At 38.1% G+C, this 20,265-nt stretch overlaps 2 protein-coding genes across 3 annotated transcripts in view; one reads left to right on the top strand and one right to left on the bottom strand.

Moving 5' to 3' along the window:
* Positions 1–16,261, top strand: part of MTREX (Mtr4 exosome RNA helicase) — a 79,911-nt gene extending 63,650 nt beyond the window's left edge. Inside the window, exons 22-27 of the mRNA XM_067568585.1 lie at positions 360–523; positions 2,134–2,239; positions 6,550–6,606; positions 7,749–7,911; positions 15,500–15,604; positions 16,126–16,261. Of these exons, the coding sequence (XP_067424686.1) occupies positions 360–523; positions 2,134–2,239; positions 6,550–6,606; positions 7,749–7,911; positions 15,500–15,604; positions 16,126–16,178 (648 nt within the window). The 3' untranslated portion in view covers positions 16,179–16,261. The remainder of the gene's footprint in view (positions 1–359; positions 524–2,133; positions 2,240–6,549; positions 6,607–7,748; positions 7,912–15,499; positions 15,605–16,125) is intronic.
* A 42-nt stretch (positions 16,262–16,303) lies between these two features.
* The window catches only part of PLPP1 (phospholipid phosphatase 1), a 111,341-nt gene continuing 107,379 nt past the window's right edge, over positions 16,304–20,265 (bottom strand). For both annotated transcript variants that reach the window (XM_067568586.1, XM_067568587.1), the window contains exon 6: positions 16,304–16,755. In XM_067568586.1, the coding sequence (XP_067424687.1) occupies positions 16,630–16,755 (126 nt within the window). In that variant the 3' untranslated portion in view covers positions 16,304–16,629. The remainder of the gene's footprint in view (positions 16,756–20,265) is intronic.

Here is a 20,265-nt window from a genome sequence, read left to right as displayed (position 1 = left end):
TGTTTGTTTATTGTTGGATGGTCTTGTGGTGAAGGCATTGGTGTGGGACTTACTCCTGATCTTCAGGATTCAGTTTCCAGCTCTGCCACAGACTTCATCTGAGACTTTTGCCAAGTCATTTAATTTTTTTATGCATCTATTCCTTATGTGTAAAATGGGGATAATATTTCCCATCCTCTTATGGGTCTAGATAAATTAGTTAATGTTTGTGTTGTTCAAATACTACAATGATGGAGACTATGTAAGTACATATCTTTAAAATACAACTATCTGAATCTTTATATTGTACTGAAGGTATCCGAGTGTCGGTGTTAAGTATGCAGCTTCAGAAAGTTTTTATATATTTCTGGGTTTCACAGATTGCAGTGGCTATTAGAACAGCAAAGCGAGAACTGAAGAAAGCCAGAACTGTCTTACAAATGGATGAGCTCAAGTGCCGCAAACGTGTTTTGAGAAGATTGGGTTTTGCCACATCTTCTGATGTCATAGAGATGAAAGGGCGAGTTGCTTGTGAAATCAGCAGGTAACTGAGGGTTACTATGAAAGTGTTATAGATACATATGCCTTGCTGAACTCTACTGATGCTTAACACGTTAAGTTTTTCTTATCCTCGTTACAGCCTAATAGGCCATTTTTAAAAACCTTTAATAGAATGCACATATTAAAAATACATTTTTGTATGTATTATAAAGAACAATGGCTCTCTTTAATATCTTCCAAAGAAAGAGGAATAAGCTAGTTAAAGCAATACGTTTCTAGTACTCTAAAGATAAAAAGCAGTAGAAATTTGAACTAATAAGAAAATAGATCTGTTAAAAGGCCAGGATAATGGCTTGTTTTACAAAGCCTGGACTCTAGTTTCCTGTAATATTTAATATATCTAATATCATATATTATGCCATGACAATTAAGGCCCCTAAATTTCTGTAGCCCAGTGTCTTGTATTCCCTTAATCCAGATTGCCCGTAAACTCTTAGTTGCAGCAACAGTTATTCTAATACCGATTCACTGACACTACTAAAGAGTACAATTTAATTGGTGCCACAGGGCTACAGGAATAGACCTGTGAAAAATGATACATATGACTGTAATAAAGTAATGCATTTGCTAGGCATGTACCATGCTAGAACATGTATTTCAAAAAAGATTCAGTTGGAAACTGTTACAATTAAATCAAACTTCAATATCCCAGAAAATTTGTCAGATTTGTTTTGTACAGGTGGCTGTATCTACTAATAACTTGTAATTCTTGCTCAGTACAACTCTTTTTTTTAAACTTAATGCCACAGTATCTGTTGGTTTTTGTGTGTGCTCCATGAAATTGTTGCCCTCATTCTTTCTTGCTATTCTGATGCATCTTATTACGTCACATAACAAAGCAGAATTAAACACTGTATAACAAGAGCTTGTCAGTAATTTACGAAACTCTGTACTTCCACGTAATTTAGGAGTTATTGGTTGCTGAATTATCTACTTTTCTGTATTGACATTTTACATTTTGATTTTCATTGTGCGTGTTTGCCTAGAAAAAGCCTGAAGTAGAAGTGCAATGCTGATCAAAGAAAACTCATGATTTGTCTGCCAATCTGTTTTTATATAGCCCATGACCAAGTTTGCTTTAGATTTTATAAGCACATTGAACTGTTTGCTATACCCTTTAATATCTTGAAAATGTAAATTTAATTCTGTTAACCATCTCTTCTCTAACAACTACAATCCCAGTTTCTCAATGCTTTATCAAAAACCAAATGTTCTAACTCTTTTATTATTCTGTTGTCTTTTCTCTGGATCTTTAAAATCTTTATGTTCTGTCTGTCAAAGCAATGACTAAAACTGGGCATAGCTGCCTTAACAATTCACTTGTAAACAGGCAAAAGATTGTCTTTGTGGTTGAGTAAAGCTTTTTTGGTTTAGAAAGACTTGAAATTTTTAGTAACATCTTTTCTCGTTTCTCTTTTCCTTTTCCCCCACAAATCAAAATTAATTTTCAGTTTTCCAGTAAACTATCAAAATAAAAAGCTATTATCTCTTGTGCATGTAATGTACTTTTTAATGCACAGTCTAAATAATTAGAAATACTACTTTTAAAGAGGTCTGTTACTTACGCTTCCTTCTTGTTTTTCTCCATTATAGTGCTGATGAACTGCTCCTGACAGAAATGATGTTTAATGGGCTTTTCAATGACTTATCTGCAGAACAAGCGACTGCATTACTAAGCTGCTTTGTTTTTCAAGAAAATGTGAGTTGCTTTTCAGAAATCATAGATTTGTTTCTAACAAAGTTACAGTAGCACTCCAAAGTCATGTTCCAGAAACCCCAGGCCCGCATTGAAATCAGATTACCAGGTTTCCACGTTACTTGAAGTACAGACCAGTGAGGGTTGCTGAGTTGTCCAATTATAGTTAGGTCAAGTATTGACTAGTCTCCTGCCTCTGCTACAGCTGCCACAGTATTCACTAGGAATAGACTGTGTCTTCCTTGCATTTCTGGTAAAGTCATCAAGGTGCTACAAAGATAATTGTGAATTTTGAAGCCATAAGCAACATTATCAACCCTGTAGGATAAATCAAAAGCTGATTGGCATGAAGTTAATAACAGTAAATCCTCAGGAAAAGGAGTATCAAGTGAATTTTTATTGCCAGAAAATTAGGTAATTATGAACGTGGTGAGATACAACTTGGAAAAAAATAATCAATTAAATGTGTTTGAGTTGTGTGATGAGCAGTACTATGATGATTGTCGTACCTAGCTTCACATACTGAGTCCAACAGCATATTAGGTTGTATGAAAGGGAAAAGAAAAGAAATAATGATATCTCCTGTGGAAAGTGTCAGGCTACATCTGAATATTGTGGTCTGTTTTGTTTGCCTAAAGCAATCTTTAAAAGAATATCCGTGAATGAGGGGAAAGCACAGGAAGGTTCTTGGACCATCTTACAATAGTGATTTCATTATAACTAAAGAAAAAGTACTTAGCAAGTTGTGATTAAAATAAAATTTTAGCAAAATTTGGTATTCTGATTTATCTACTCTTAATCCCTTTTCTCTCTAACAGTAGCACTTCCACCCCTCTCTTACAGTGGCAATGTTGCTTTAACACAACCAAACTCACTAACTCTCTCACATGCACATTTTGTTTTGTAGTGGTGAACAACAGCTTCACTTCCTTGACGTAAACTGTCTGTCTAACTTGGGTACTTCCAAAGTGCCTTTCACCATTGGTACCATATCTAAAAAAGACATAAGACTCTGAGATGAAACATACTAAAAGTAAAGAGTCATTGTATGTAGTCATGATTTGAAGCTATAGGACAAAAGGTTTAAACTGTATTTCAGGAAGGACTGCTTCTCCAAGAGAGTGGTTGAAAAGTATAGCAATCTATTTTGAGTTACACAGGAGCAAATAGTATAAAGGAAGTGGGTATACCAAATATTTGGAATACAAAGTACAATTGGTTATACCTACATCTAATCTCTCTGAGTGTCAGTGGGAATACTGAAGATTCTTACAACTTCATTGTCAACAGAGATATGAGGGTGATGGCAGTTATCTATCATAAAGTGGGCTGGACTACATAAACTGAGTTTCTGTGGAAGTGTCTCTTTTTTGGGAAGAGTTGGCTTTTTCTTTTCTTTTTTTTTAAATGAAGATAATTTCTGTGACCACACACATACAAAACTCCTCTTCCTCACTCACTCAGACATACAGAACGATGACCAGTCACCATCCAGGCTTTTCCCATTCTCTAGCGCTCCCTCCTTTGCTTCTCTAGTTTAATTTCTGCCTTGCTGAGAACACCACAGGAAGGCTCATTTCTGCAGTATGTCTAAAGGAAGCCACCCTAAGAAGGACTTCTAAACTTCTTCAGCAGCCCTTGTAGACTCACTGGCAACCATAGACTTTGCTAGAACTATAACGTTCTGGAGCAATGACCTAAAAAGCCTGGCAGCAAGCTCAGTGGCCAGGCATAAATAGTGTCTTAAGCCATAATACAAATGCTGCATACCTCAAAATTGTCAGTGTAAGCCCATTTAGGGAGAAGCCTAAACAACACTGAGAATCCAAGCATTTGATCCCGACTCAAGAAAATTCCAAGCAGGTCTACAGGCCCTATGATGTACAAAGGTGGAAGCTCTTTTAATCTCAATCCACAATAAAGGGACTCTCTTTTTTAATTTATTGGAGAAAATTGGAATTGAAAATGTCTATTAGCATATCTTATATGATTGATTTTGTTAAAATATTTTCATGAAGACTCAGCAATTACAGCCTCTTGTGGTGACGAATCTGCTGCTGTCTGCTTCCCATGCAGTGGAGCTGTTAGTGAATAGTCTCATGCCTGACACACATGTACTGTCCCCCTCCATAGAAGCTAGAGTGACGATTCCAGTGGAAGAGCAGCACAACAGCATCCACTCCCTGTTTTGAGGAAAAATCATACTTACATTGGAAATGTTAGCTGTCAAGATACTACTGTGGTTCCAATATAAGTAGCAAATTTGGATTTACAGCAAAACTCTTATTAGGGTTGCCACTGAAAACTGCTACTGAAAACTGCAGGGAATTTCTGACTTTCACATGTAAATCTAGAATCCTAATCTGTGCTTTTGTGGACACCTAGAGCTGCCAGAAACCGGAAAACACAATAAATGATCAAGGAAGTTCTTCAGATAAAATCTAAAAGCCTGAGATTTATAGCAGTCTTGGAGGGTCCTAGTCTTTTTAACTTTTTGTACTGGCATATTTGCCAACTTCTAAAATATGATGCAAATATAAATACACCTTTTGTAATAACTGAGCCATGTCACCTCTTCAGAATACCCAGCTTCCCTGCCAAATTTCCTAAATCACACAGTTTCTCATGGATGCCCCATTATACTCATTTCTGATTTAATAAATAAAGCTTAATGACATAATCTGCAATTCTTAGTCATCTGTTTCTGTGCTTAATGTTCTAGTCTTAAAGCCCTGTGGACATTTTGATTGCTGATATGTTTAGAAAACGTCTCTTGTGAGAGAGGAGTAAATACAACTTTTGGCAGAAACAATATCCATGTGCTTACTGGCTTATAAAATGACTCATTTCACAAAGATTTCCTCCATTTAGAATTGGAAGAGTTTCTCTAATTTTACTCCAGTATTTTGTGGGAGGGAGGAAGGGAGAATCCTCATTAGGGGTACATCTACACTGACAGCGGCAAAGTCGCCGCCGTCAGATTGACCTATCTAGATCGACTGAGCAGTCAGTGAAGTCCTGCTCAATCGATCCAGAAGTTGACGCAGTAAAAGCACCCCCTCAAGTGGCGTAGTGCTGCGTTGATGGGAACGTGGTTCCCGTCAGCGCAGTGCAGTGGAGACGCTGCGCAGAAGGGAAGCACAGTGGTCGATGGGAGTTACGCAAGCTACTCTGCGTAACTCCCGTTGACTGCCACCGAATCGCCAGATAAGTGTAGGCTGGGCCAAAGAGGATTAGAAGTAAGTCATAGTATATAATGGATTGTATATAATGGACTTAAGAATGAGTTAATCAGAATTTTAATATTTTCTCTTTTATAAAAGTATCAAGATGAAGCTTCTTATTTTTAATTCAGTTCATATTGCTAATTGTTGGTAAGGACTTTGTGCTGTCATGGCCTTTGAAATTCAAAATAAATATTCATACAGCAAGTGGTAAAGCCAGTTCCTTTAAATATAATGTAGTTTCTTATGCAAGGTGCTCAATATTTCACTATTTATGCAGCTAGAATTTGAAGAAATTCAAAGTATTTTCCTGTGGTGATGCTTAGTATTGTGAACATATTTTAACAAAATCATTCATGTAAGATATCGCCACAGATGCAAATGTGACATCTGTAAATGACTCGAGACGTGAAGAGTAGCAGATGCTTATAATTTACTGTAATGGAAATGAAGCCTATGTGTAAGCTATTGCACATGTGCAATAGGAAGTTAAGTAATAAAACACATAACATATTATAGATCGTACAATAGTGAATCCAGGCTCAAAGCAGGACACAAAAGGTTGTTGCTCTTGATTAGTCTAGAGATTCTCTTTCATACGCATTGACACTTTACACATCATTCTTTTAAAAATAAAAATTCCACCTACACACTTTTACATTCTTAATTAAAAGAAACACTTCAAATTCATAATAAAATGGCAGTTGATTGGTACATTCTAGAATTACTTATAATATTGAAAACTCCCAAACAAGTTTCAACAGAGGGACTATCTTGAGTGTATCTAGTACAGAAAAGGGATGCCTTTTATTCCTATTCACGTTTTCTTTATTGAAATTGTTTTGTGTTCAGTTATTTGTATTTTAACTTTTATGTGAAGGATACCTAGAGAAATGGGTAGATGCTCTGTTTTTAAATAAACCTACCTGAAATAGATTCTAGTATTTGTGATAACAGGTTTGAGAGGGCATTAGAAAGGCTTAATGTGGCACTAACATATCTGGTAATGTTGCAGGTCTGGTTTTGCTTTAACTTGATTTAAATGCGGAATATGGAACTCACGAGTTTGTTTAATGTTTTCTTTTTCAGTCCAGCGAAATGCCCAAATTGACTGAGCAATTGGCAGGACCACTTCGCCAAATGCAGGTAGTTTTCCAATACAAATCTCTTTGAATTCAGCGGGACAACTCACATGCATAATGTTAAGCATATATGTAAGTGCAGGAGTGAGACTTAATTCTGGTAAAATTGGTGAATTTTTTGTCTAATTATAGTAGCACAAGACTTTGCCATCATAGTAGTGGATTTTGTTGGTTTTGATTATAAATTCTATTTTTGAGGCTTGTGTAAGTTAGGGGGTCATAGCTTCTGTAGTCTGAGCTTATTGAACACACCAGGATTCTTTGTGAATTCTTCCATTTCCATCCTGCACCCTCTCAGGGCTCCCTGTGTGCCACCCTCCCATCCCCTTCTATTTTAGGGACTCCCTGCAACTCCCCACAGCCAGGGGTTCTTTGTGAACTCCGATGCCCTGCATTCTCCCTTTCTCTCGTGCCAGTGGTTCTGTATGCCCCCATCTCCATACCAGGATCCTGCAATCTTCCTCCCACTTGGGGTTGCGTGCCCCATATTCTCTCCTTCCCTATAATAGGACTACCTATTTCCCTCCTCCCCTATGCTAGGGGCTAAGTGCATGCCCCTATTCCCTCCACTGCCTATTGTTAGTCTGGGATAAAAGTCGTTCAGGGTGGCAACATGTTAAACTCTGTTGGGAAGATGAACACGGTGGTAGTGTGCTGGAAGGCATTAATTTGGGTGCCTTCAATGACTTGTTTGCTCTGTAAACAACTGCAAACATCCTTGAAGCTGTGGCTCTGCTAACCGGCTGCAGTGGGCTCCATGTGTCCCTCATTTTCCCTTTTTTGGTTTTCCAATTTTCCCCAAAATCAATAGGTTTCTGGCTGGAACATTACCTGAAATTTTGAAATAGATAAGAAGCAGAGTTCAAAAGTTATCATGTTGCGTTCAGACACATGTAAACAGAGAAATGCCATCAAGCTGCATGTAAGGCCTTGATGAGCTTGGCCAATTAACATGTATCATTCTTATTTTTTATATATACGTTGTTAACTGCTTGGTTAATTGCTTGGTTACAATTTACATTGGTTACATTTACGTTTATTCTAATTAGATTTCAAATTCTTATGTAAATAATGAGTTAGTTTCTGGTTTTGAAGAATTTGTTGCATTTCAACTTGATTTTAAAACTAAACCTTTTATTGTTAAAGGAATGTGCTAAAAGAATTGCCAAAGTTTCAGCAGAAGCTAAATTGGAAATTGATGAGGAAAATTACCTAAACTCCTTCAGACCCAACCTGATGGATGTAGTATACACATGGGCAAATGGAGCTACTTTTGCTCACATCTGCAAAATGACAGATGTCTTTGAAGGTATGCTGGTTTAGCACTTCCATTTTATGAAATGTTAGTGTGGTACAATTCACAAATTCTGTGACTGACCCCTGTTCTTTGTGATGTAATGAAAGTTTGCATTCTTGTGTTGGGAGAAAACTAAGAATCTGAAAGGCCCAAAGCTGGCTCTGAATATCCTTCTGAAAGTACTATAAAGTTACAGAAGCCAGATATTTTCAAGTATCTGCTTTCTCTGTAGTAGAAAACCACAAACTTTTTTCCCAATTCATTTAGAAAGCATTTTAAGTCTACTTCAGAGTTAAGCTGTTTGGTAATTTGGAAATAAAATATTTTATGGAGCTTGACTCACACTTTGATAATAAATAACCAATTTATTTAACCTAAACACAGAAATCCTAAACACTGCAGTATATTATCTTACAAGAAGAATTTTAATGCTCAGTTTCTTATTCAAAGCAGAAATGTTTGCCTCAAAAATCTATAACTCTTGTTACATCAGTTAATGATGACCAGCAAAATAGTATTCAAGGAAAAATGGAGATTTTTGCTTCATAACTTCAGTTTTGTAGAAGTTAAGTCCTTAGCATTTAATTACAAAGTCAAAGGAAAAAATATTTTGGAAAGAAGCTAGGGAGAGAGTCTTAAAAATGTACTAGGGCAGGGAAGATTTTGTATGTAAGTCAGCTTTAATTAATGTACATCCTGATTTAATTTCAGCTGTGATTACAGAAGGTAAAGGGTTTTTTTCAATTCATTAAGTTGCCATAGTAAAATCAGATTTTCTTTTCCATAACAAAGTCAACAAAGTTGATTCATTTTGACATAGAATCATTGAATTGTAGGCCTGGAAGTAACCTTAAGAAGTCTTCTAGTACAGGCAGGGCTGAGTAATATCTAGACCATCCCTGACAGGTGTTTGTCTAACCTGCTCTTAAAAATCTCCAATGACGAAGATTCCACAACCTCCCTAGGCAGTTTATTCCAGTACTTAATTACCCTGACAGTTAGGAAGCTTTTCCTAATGTTCAATCTAATCGTCCTTGCTGCAATTTAAGCCCATTGTTTTTTGTCCTAACCTCAGAGTTTAAAGAGAACAATTTTTTCTGCCTCCTCCTTGTAACAACCTTTTATATACTTGAAAACTGTTATCATGTCTCCTTCAGTCTTCTCTTCTCCAGATTAAGGAAACAGACATCTAAAGAAACAAAGTTGTTTTCCTGACAGTCTGACTTCCCATATCTTTCTTTTAAATATGAGATGCAAAGGGACTTGATTTGTATTCTGATGAGAGAATCCATTAGATTCAGTTCAATGCCAAATGCACTCAGGAATGTCTGTGTATTGTTTACTGACAAGTAAAAATGTAGTGTTCTAATGCTCTAGCTCTTCTCTAGTAGATCCTTTAGGTACACTGCATGCAGTTTGATTTACTGGAAGCTCAGAATGTGAACCTTGTATTTTGTAAAGCCTTGAAGGGAATTCTTTCAAACTTTTTAACTTGATGCCAGAGCCTCAGCTATCAAAATTTAGAAAGCTGATCCCTACTATTGCTTTGTATTTTATTGTTTTTGTTTGTTTTATTGTCAGCCCAGAAAACTACATGGATTATCAAAAACTATTTTCCTTTAAAAATGGAACACTAGAAAAGATTCTTTAGTTGTTTACTTTTTGCTTTGCTCTGTTTGGTGTGCTACAAAATGTTATGCTTTTATAGTGTTACAGTTGACTTCTTACTCAGTAACGTTGTAAGGCTGTTAATATTATTTGATTACTTTTTTGTGATGCACCATGATCCAAGCTTTAATTTATGGGAGGAAAAATGAGTAAAGAACTGCATAGTTATTAATATTTAATTCTCACTCAAAGTGCCATACAAGCTTTAATCCTCAGAAGACCCTCTTAGGATGTTGGTAGTTTCATAGGTGCAGACACTTTGGAGAATAAGGCAAATCTGTTCCTTCTCCTGCTCCCACCTGTTTGTTTTTCCAGTGATGTCCCCCTTCAAAACAGCTGCATGTTTTTACATTCTTGATTTTTGTTCCCCCTTTTCTCCTTTGTTCCTTAAAATTTTCAGGTGGAATCTTGTTTGGGGAGAGGCTTGTTAAGAAAGTGGTGCTTGACAACAGTCAAAGATTTCACTCCCTATAATAAAACCCAGAAAAGGCTACAAGCCTTCCTAGTTTCTGTCCATGGCAAAGGTACCAGAGAAAAGACTCCTCACTCCAGGGGTAAACCTAGGCAAGAAGCACCAAGGGGAAACCTAGGCCCAGGAATGGAACTAGTCCTTCCTTCCAGTCCAAACCATTTGTATGACTGCAGCAGAGTTCCTAGAAATAAGGGCTGGGTATCACTCTTCACAAGCAGATGGCATCAGTCCACTTCAGACAGATCAGTATATAAATGCAGCACAGATCTCAAGATGCCAAGAAACAAATGATATCTCACTTCCTAAAGTTCTGGCAATAGAACTTGTGTTGCAGGAAAGGTGCTCAGTACTCTACCCCTATTCTTCATAGTAAGAAGATGGAGGAGTTCTGGCCATCTTGTGATCAAAAGGAGGCAAAAACAGTTCAGTGAAGAAGGTGACATTTTGGATGAAGACTCTAGCTTATACTCATCAAAATTTCTGCAGGAAGCCTAATAACATTGGTGGATCTGGCAGAGATTTATAAGCTCTTTCCCATTAGTGCTATCATCAGCAGTTCCTTGTTTGCCAGCAGAAATAATCACTAGCAAAGAAAAACATTGCACTTTGGTGTGTCCTCTGCCCTATGATATTCACAGAGATTAGCAGTATAATAGTTGCTGAGAAATCTAGAACTAAAGTTCTACCCATTCTTAAATGACATACTGTTAGACCTAAATTGTTTGGTAAGGTCAGAGCAAACAAGGTTCAGGTCCTGTGCTAAGTATAAATACTTCACAAGCTTTGCAGCTTGCCCATGCCACTGGGTTATGTCATTTTGTGACATGAAGCATGTATGTCAGTGAAAGGAAGCTTGTCTCCTGTTAGTTCAAGGATTCAGCACAATGGAGGGAAAGTTCCCAAAAAGACACTAAATGTGTGTGTGCACAGGTTAGTGCACTGTGTACATAAGCATCCAACAGGCCTCACTTGCAAACCCTTTCCATGATACTTGTACCCAGGAAGTACTTCTTTAAAAATTAGATGGACCTTAACTATAGGGGAGCCAATGCTTTACTTTACTACTCAATACCTTCCAGCAAAGTAGTGTCTCCACTACCACATCTTGTCCTTTTGAAGGCTCTGCTGATCCATTAGCACTGGTGGCTTTTGTTCTTTGTTTATCAAGGAATCTGAAGGGCAGCTGGAATTTAAGGAGTTAGATAATTCCTAATGCCTAATTCCACTGAGGTTGAGGATTGTGAGCCATTATGTCCTTGATGTGACTTCATGGTTATATAAAGCTTCCAGCATGAACCTTAACTAATTCCTTTGCCTCTCTTCAAATGGTGTAACGCACTTTCAGTGAAATCAGCAAGCCCCAGGCCTCTTCAAGGAATTGGGCCCCAAACCAAAAATGTCTTCCTCCTCCCCTTTTCTTCTTTGAGGAAGGGAAACTTCTAAAGTTGCATTATCCTGCCCTAGAATTCCACTCCTATGGCTTACACTTACCAACATACACATGTAAGAGACGGCAAGTTCCTCCAAAGCAAAAAGACGCAAACAGAACTTCCCCTGCTCTAGAGGCTGGTCTATACTGCAGAATATCCCTGTGTTTGAAGGTAGTTGTGAAGAATCAAATTAGCCAGCATAATGCTGACCATGACATGGCAGTCAGCGGACCACGAGGAATGGTGCTCAGCATCACGTCTGTTTAATTATGATTTCTTCAGCATAAAATCAAAAACAGGAGGAGTGTGAGTTGCTTTTGATCTTAAGAACCAGAGTTTTAATAATGATTAGGTGACATGCTGAACACAACTTGTCCTGGTCTGCCCTGCCAGCAGTGCTATGGCTATGTTGTCTAGCTCATTTCTTCACTACACAATGTTACTGTATTTGATCCAGTTCGGTAATCCACAAAATAAGGAAATTGAGACAGTTTTACTAATTTATTCTGAATTCCTGGCCATCATATATTTATGCTGGCAATCTGTTGTGTGGTGCCAAAAACCTACTAAACTGGGTTTCCTGTGACCAGCAGAAAACCTGGCAATCAGTACTTCTGGACTCAGCAGATTCCTCCTATTCAGAAGTTGCCTTCTGACTATTGGAAGAAATTGTATCCCTTGGAGATATGCTTCAAAGGAATAGGGAGGTAAACAGCTTATGGAAATCAAGCGCTACTCCCAGCTGGCTTCTCTTCCTGTCTTTCCCAGTTGACTCTTGGCTGGATAAGCCACACAAAGGCAATTAAAAATACCATTTTTCCATTTGTTACATACTGCCTGTGTTCTGGATAAGAGGACTGCTGGCTGCAAATGGGAACAGTGTCGCAGCCCAGGATGTTAGCGTTAGTTCTTAGCTGCTAGGGCTACCTTAGCCTTCTGGTCACTCTTTGTGATGGTGGGTCCAGCAGACTTTTCCTCTAATCTTATGGGTCTGCCTTTCAAAGGATGCAGACTTCGGTGAGGTGAAGACACGATTCTTCCCTTAAGGAGGTTTGTAAAAGGAAACAATTCCTGTAGAAGCATCCAAAAATAAATGCTGAACCTCTAAGGATTTACCCAGATAAAGCATTGTGGATTTTGTACCACACTGCATCTACATTCTATATCAGGGGGCAGCCAAACTTACTGACCCCCCGAGATCCTCCTCCCCACTGGGCAGAATCCTTTAGCCCCTCCACCCTCCCACAGAGCAGAAGGTCTCAGCTCCCCACCCCAGTCTGGTAAGCGGAGAATGGAGAAGAGAGGGGAAATGAGGGCTCCATGAGTAAAAGAGCCATGGTTTGGCCACCCCATTCTATATAAAGCACTTGAGTTTCAGCAGCATAGTGGCACTGAGTTCTGTGGTATAGTGACATAGTGGTTTCAATTAAATTAAAAAACAAGCTTTTATTGACTTGAATATGAAAATGAATAATAAACACTCTGGTTATTGTGATCTTAAATACAAGTCTCCATTGAAGGGCAAGTCAGTGTACACTAGGGAACTTTTAGTGTACACTAGCACTGTCCACCTGGTGGGTTGTAGATTTACACCCTGGTGCGCCTCACACTAACTTTGTCTGGACACACCCTAACTCCTTCTAATTTAATACTACCCCCATACTACAAGATTCCCTTCCACGTTGAACGCAACAATGTGTAGTGTGGTGGGATAGGATGGGGTGGAGAACTAGAAACTTTTGACACCCATGTAGGTAGGAGTCATTTGGCACCCATGAGAGGGAGTGGAAGCCTTTGGCACTGAGGAAACACCTGCCTGGTGTTTCAACAAAAGTTTAAATAGATTTAGCAACATACTTCTGAGCAACTCTGCCCTTGTTCACTACAGCTACCATCATCAGTGGAGCTGCACTAACTCCAGTTCCAAACATTCCTGTTGCAGACTAAGCCTCTGACTGCGGGAAGCTGTTCCCAAAATGGGGGTAGAGTGTTGTGTGCATCACTCACAAAAAAAGTTTTTTTGCTAAATAGCAGCATTGATTTGTTGTGGACAGAAATCAACCCATCAATGAGAAGCAAAGTGGCCATTACAGGATTTTATACTTAGAAGCCATAGTGTGTTTGGGAGGGGTGGGGAAGTAGAAAAGGGATCAAGAGATTTTTAGATCTCTGAAAAAGAAAACTACGGTAAGCACTAATCTGTTTAAACATGTATAGATTGACTAGGTTTTTTTTAGAGGACGATAACGTAGGTTTAGGAATAACTGGCTGCTGTGTACAACTTTGTTTTGCATGTACAAAAGCCTGTCTGCAACAATCTCAGCTATAATGAAGCCTGTCTGTGTAAACTGGTGCTTGGTGGAATTATATTCTTGTCAACAGACTGTAACAGGGACTTCCAGAAAACTGAGTCAGTGCTTGCCAAAATGCAGTGTGGCTGTGCTCGGGGGAACTGCTGATGGTTCACTTATTTTGGACTTGTGCTTTGTCTCAGTAATTGATTCCATCTGGCTTTTAACCTGCAATAGCAGCAAGCGGTTTTACAGATACTGTATCTCCTCCTGCTGCAATAGTTGACATAATAGTACCAAAGAATGTGCTCTTATGAATGCCCATGCCTTAACAAAACAAATGTGTACAGGCTTTCACTGAATATAGACCATTGTGGAATTAGGGCTTTATTTTCAAAGGGGAGTGTCTTTAAGCCTGGGGAGGTAGAGATGAGTTACTCTGGCCAGTCACTTCTGCAGTCTTCTTCCAGACTAGCTTGTACTTTGAAGTTTGAGTTGGCTATGGGGTCACATCACTCTTGTAACATGTAGTTCAGATCACAAGTGTGCCTGAAAAAATTCAGCAAACAAAAATTTGTCCACACCAGATAGTGCCCTACATGTGGCAAATGCACTCCTTTGGAAATTTAGGTGAAATATTATACTGAAGCTTCTTGTTCTCCATATAGCTATCACTTCAGTGCAATTTAAGACAGATATTTCCATACCATAGAATGCTTTAAAATTAGATTAGATAAGTGGTGCTTGTTTGTTAAAATAGCATACTGTACTTACTCACCATCATGTATGTGTCAAATACTATGCTTACATGTACTTGGTTGTGCCACACACTTGTACAGAAGGTGGGACATGTCATGCACCAGAATCTAATGTAGTCTGCTACAATCAATGGGACCAGTGGAGAGAAAGTGAGCTGGTAATGGGACAAAAGTCATTGACACCTAAATGCAAAGCCCATCTGCCTAAATAATTTCTCTGCTTTATATATACCATTTTAGATTTCCCCTTAAGGTTTGAGTAGTGTACAGTGAATCCATGTATAAAAGAGAAATGCAATGGTCAATTCAGCTGTACAGTTTATAGTGAAGGAAAAAATAGGGCTCTGGAAAAAGATAATGGTGTGTAACATGCCTATTGGTTGTTTTCTTCAAGACTATCTGATTCAGCTATTCCTGGCTTTTATTCCTTTTTTAGACTTGTCGTGCTGCAACAATTATGTAGACAAGTGACAATCACTTTTCCATAGAAAATATACTTTAGAGAGGGATTTTTTTAAATACAGACCTACGGTAGTAATAGGTATTGATACTTGAGTAGTTGTAGCTATTGTGCCTGTACTATAGACTGGATTTCTTACACAACAATGAGGCCTTCTCAAACTCTTGAGCAGCTGATTGAGATAGGTTAAAAAAGTAAAGTTTCACAGTCAAAGTTAGTTCTTATGTTTCCATAGTCCAGTTTTCATTTCTAGAAATTAAATTTATTGGCCATGGGTAAGTTGGCACATGAAGTCAGTTAGAGGTCTTAAAATGGAATTCTGTTAGAATTGCCAAAGCATTGTTATAATTAAGCAAGTAGGCCTGAAGCTATCTTATTTAAGGATATACTTCACATAGAGGCTTAAGTAAGTTATATCCTGTAAAAACATTAATTGATTACATGGCCTGTAATTTAATGTCAACTTCCTTGTTGCTTAAATTCAAGTAACTACTAAAAACAAAGGCTTCATTTTTATCTAGGTAGCATAATTCGTTGTATGAGAAGGTTAGAAGAATTGCTTCGACAGATGTGTCAAGCAGCAAAGGCCATAGGAAACACAGAGCTTGAAAATAAGTTTGCAGAAGGTATGTATCTTGATAGTGCATGTCTTTCTATTTATAACCACAGTCTTTCACCCCATCAACTAAAATCTATTTCAGATTCTAAAGAAAAAATTCAAGCCCAGATATTTCTTTTTGAATTAGAAGTGAAAATGCTACATTATCCGGAGATAAAGTACCACTGTAATTTAACACCTTGTCAGCTTGATTCTTTATATACATACGTGTTGGTGTTGGAGTTGGAAAGTTTAACTGGGCTTTAGAGTTTATTTGCAGAAGGTGTAAGAGCTAGCTAGCTCTTTTTACAGAAGGCTGTAATGCCTGTAACTGCTTAGAAGGATAATGCATTTACCCTTCCACAGGTAGAGCTTCACTGTACTTTATCCAGGGGTCTGATAGCATGACTTAAACCTGTGCATACAGAATGCACAAGTCTCATATGGTACCTTTGGCACACTGATAAGGTGGATTATTAAACAACTTTCAGCTCCTATATAGTTGTTCTTATGACACAGCAATACTGATCTGTTTTTCCTTTTTGATAGGAATTACAAAAATCAAGAGAGACATTGTGTTTGCTGCCAGCCTTTACCTCTAACACATGGGTGTTCTGGAAGCCAGTTATGGATCTGAAGCAGTTTGAGACTTGCTCCCTGAGCAGAATAATTTTAGAGTGATTGGTATTAGGCCCATTTGCCATCTTCACCCACAACAGACATTGAATAGCTTTGTTGTATGTATTTAAAACAAGAAGCATTCTAGCAAAGCATCTTACATCCACGTTGCTGTTTGTACATAAGTATTACCATGTTATTTTAATAAAAAAATTACATTGAAGTGTTTTTATAAGCACTAAGCTTAAACCAACAGATTTTTAAAGCTATTAGATATACACAAGTGTTACTATATACATGTAAAGTGAGCATCCAAGAGTATAGCAGCAGCAGTCCCTTACAGGCATTTATTTATTTTACATAGTTAGGGAGACTCATGCAATCATTTTCCTTTTAGCAAGTTTGCGACTTCACAGGATCATACTTAGTAATTCTTCATGGTTGGTGATTACTGCCGTAGTGATTTCCATTTGTTGGTGTCTCATGTAGAGTTGTATGTGAATCTTCAGTTGGTTTAAATGTACGTTCCCGTACTTTGAAAAAATCTGATACATACACAACCTAAGTGAACAAATTATACACTATTAGAATTCTGTACCATCTCACTCCCCCTTGCTATCAAACTATCCCTCTTAATAAGGAGGTAGTCCTATCTTGAGTTCTTCTGCACTTGGATTGGATTTATGTAGAGGTATGTACAGCCATGGTACTAAATTAAGTGGTTCTGTGAAGAACAGTGACTAAAGCTCTGATCAGTCCCCAGAAAACCTGTGAAATCTACAACTAAATATTTCAGCCTACCACTTGCTCATGATTTTCCTTATAATATTTTGGAGATGAACTAGAAGAAAGGGAAGTATACTATGTATTTGTTGTGCTCACAGGCTGCTCATTAATGGGCAGGGATTTCTGTTAAATAGTTTCACACAATCAAGCATATTCTCCAGAAACTAGTGTGTGCAGTATGACTAAAACCTTCTCCATTAGTGGACATACTGAAACTAAGTCAGATGCAACAGCTTGTGTGTTTCTACTTCATCCTACAATTCTAGTTTGGAAAGCAGTTTCAAACAATCCTGTCATTTTACATTTAAAAAGTTGCAACTTTATTATACATGTTCTGCTTTAAAATGTAAAAGCAGAATTAGGAGTATTTGATTAACTTTGCCATTTATGTACTATGTACCGCACCATTCCACCCAAGCAGGGCAAAGTATGCATAGAGGCTCATTAGCCTACTCCAAAACTATTTGAAATTGACAACTTGTTAAAACTGAACTTATCTATTATTGAATAAAATATTAAGCAGTATGGGTTGCTGCTAGTTTTTAGTCAAACACTGAACTGTGGAAGGCAGGGGCTAAGCCCCTGCAATCAGTTTGTTGAAGTGCTTAAACCTAGTTTGATAGAAGTAGCCTCTTCTGCTGGTGCATAGAGTATTTTCTTCATTTTAGTTCCAAGTTGAGCAACCAGCCAGGCAAGATGGTTGGCCACTTGCTTCCACTCTGAATAAAAGCTCGGTGTAAGGATTACATTTTAGTTCTAAACTTTTGAAGGACATGACAACCAGAAACTAACTACAGATACTTCATTTATTAAATGAATTAGTTTTAACTATAAACAAGTTTTGATATTGATATATCTAGCACATAGAGTAGTTTCATTTAGTAAAAATGAAAGTTGCTGTTGTGTATTTCCATCCAAATAGAACTTGCAACAAATCACAGGTAAATAAAATAAATGCATAATTCACTTTCACATGATAAAATGTAAATTATTAAGCTGAATAAATGTAAAATAGTTTAATTGCTAAGGAGAATAAAATATAATCTCTATACACATTTATGTAACTAACAGCACCAGATTAGTGTAGGGGCTATATTTAGTTGCAAATCAACCAGTTTTAAAATGGTTACTAACCACCAATGGAGAATCAACCTTTCTTTAGGAAAATAAAGTAAAAATGTAAAACAAAGATACTTAAGTCAAGTTTTCTGATTTAAATCCAAGTGATTTTAATCAATCCTGCCCATCAGCAATCACCTGGACCCCCCAAATATGGCAGTGGCAGTGGAATGGTTAGATCTTTCTATGAAGTAGCAGGACCAGCTGCAAGCACGGAGAGATACTCCTGTCCCAAGGTCCCCCAAGTCCTCCTCCTGCTCTAAGGCAGCCGGCAGCCACCTTCCTCCTCTAGCTACCTGGCAGCAGACCTGGGTCAAGCATTACCTCTACAGCATTTTTCAAATTTTGTAATCTTGTCCATCTTCCATCTCACCACACCTTTTCTACATTAGTTTTCTTCTTTCCCCTTGACTGGCTCCATTTACCTTCCTTATCCTGACCCAAAGTGGACTGATTTATATCAAGCAGGTAATCATGATTTAGATAATGTTAATCGTGGTTTGTGTTTGTACTTTATTTTCCTAAAGAAAGGATGATTTTCTTTGGCTGCTAGCCAAAAAAACCAGCTAAGCCCTCATAAGTTAACATGCATTTCAGTTCCTTAACTTTTACATTTGTTAGAAAATGGTGACTATTTCTTACATTCTAGGTGAGGATTAATTTTTTACTCATGGCTTGACAAAATCATTTAAAAACTGATTTAAAACATTACCTTAGTACTGAACTGAACTATGTTACTGGCCACCCAGTTCATGATCTTAGAACTGGTAGGCCTCATTCTGTTCCAGTTTATGAACAAAAATGAAGTGTAAAAGGAAAACAAGTAGATTTGACTTCCAGTCAAATTCTCAACTTTGAATAAACTAGTGAATAACTGTAGAGGAAATATTCTCTAATGCTGCTGTTATCAAAAAGCTAATTTAGCTCTTCAACAAACTCTGCTTCCAGAGGCCTTGCCAGTGCCTTCCAGCAATTCAGTGGTTGACATTTTAAAGAAAGTCCAAACATATACTGCTGAAATAAAACGTTTTGCATTTACTTTAAATGCTAGATTATAGTAAATTTAGGCCTTAACATAAAATTAACAACCTAAATGAAAGATACTTTAAACAAAATTATTATGTCCAACCAGCATAAGTCTAGCTCCCCCATTTTCTTCCTCTTCTGACATCTGCCCTGTCCCAACTTCCTCCACAACAAAATTTTCTACTTCACTTTGTCCATCTTCCTAATAACTACTGTACTACTCTAATTTAACCTAATCCCAGCACCATTTTCACCACCTTTGACTCATTCCTCAAACCCTCCCTCCCTCTTTTTTCCAAGAGAAAATTAAGAAAATAAGCCAGTCTTCCTTTCTGCCGTCTTCTCAATCCCTTCACTTGCCCCAAATGACCCCACCCCAGCTCTTGCTCTCCTTTGTGCCACTCATCCCCTCCCTTATTTATAATCTCTCTTCTCTGGCTCGCTCTCCTCACAATACAAACCTGCTTTAGTCTCTCCCATCTTAAACCCACCCTTGACCCTACTTCTCTCTCCAACTACCAACCTCTCTCCTAATCTTTAAGGTCATTGAACACCCCAGTTAAATTCACTTCTGGCATTCCTCTCCTCCAATCTTAGACCCTCTACCATACAGCTTTTGCCCTTTGCACTCCCCTGAAACCACTCCAGTTTCTAATGATCTTTATCTAGCCATGTCTCAGCAGCAGTACTCCATCCTCATCCTTGACCTGTCAACCATCTTTGACACTGTGCTCCTCTTGAAATACTGTCTTTGCTTGCCTTCCATGAATGTCCTTCCCTGCTTCTCTTCCCACCTCTTGAATTGCTCTTACATCAATGTGTCCTTTAACAGACCGTCCTCATTCCTCTGCCACCCAACTTTCTGTGGCATTTCCACAGGGCTCTGTCCTTGGTCCTCTTCTTTACACCCTATTTCTGGGTAATCTTAGCCACAGAGACAAATTCAGCTACCATCTCTATGCTGACGACTCAGATCTACCTCTTCTCCAGGCCTGCTACCTCTCCATACAAAGCCGCTACCGCTCTGACATCTCAATGTGGACGTTAAGCTGTCAGATCAAGCTCAACATGGCTAACAGCTCTTAATCTCCTCTCCTGCCCCTCCCTCCTCATTTGATCACTGGACACCACCCCATCCTG

Source organism: Emydura macquarii, unplaced genomic scaffold (assembly GCF_026122565.2).
Source record: "Emydura macquarii macquarii isolate MOO-44397 ecotype Brisbane River unplaced genomic scaffold, CSIRO-AGI_Emac_v2 contig_2897, whole genome shotgun sequence".
Lineage (NCBI taxonomy): Eukaryota > Metazoa > Chordata > Testudines > Chelidae > Emydura > Emydura macquarii.
The sequence above is the reverse complement of the archived record's forward strand: the minus strand, read 5'-3'. Positions and strand labels throughout refer to the sequence as shown.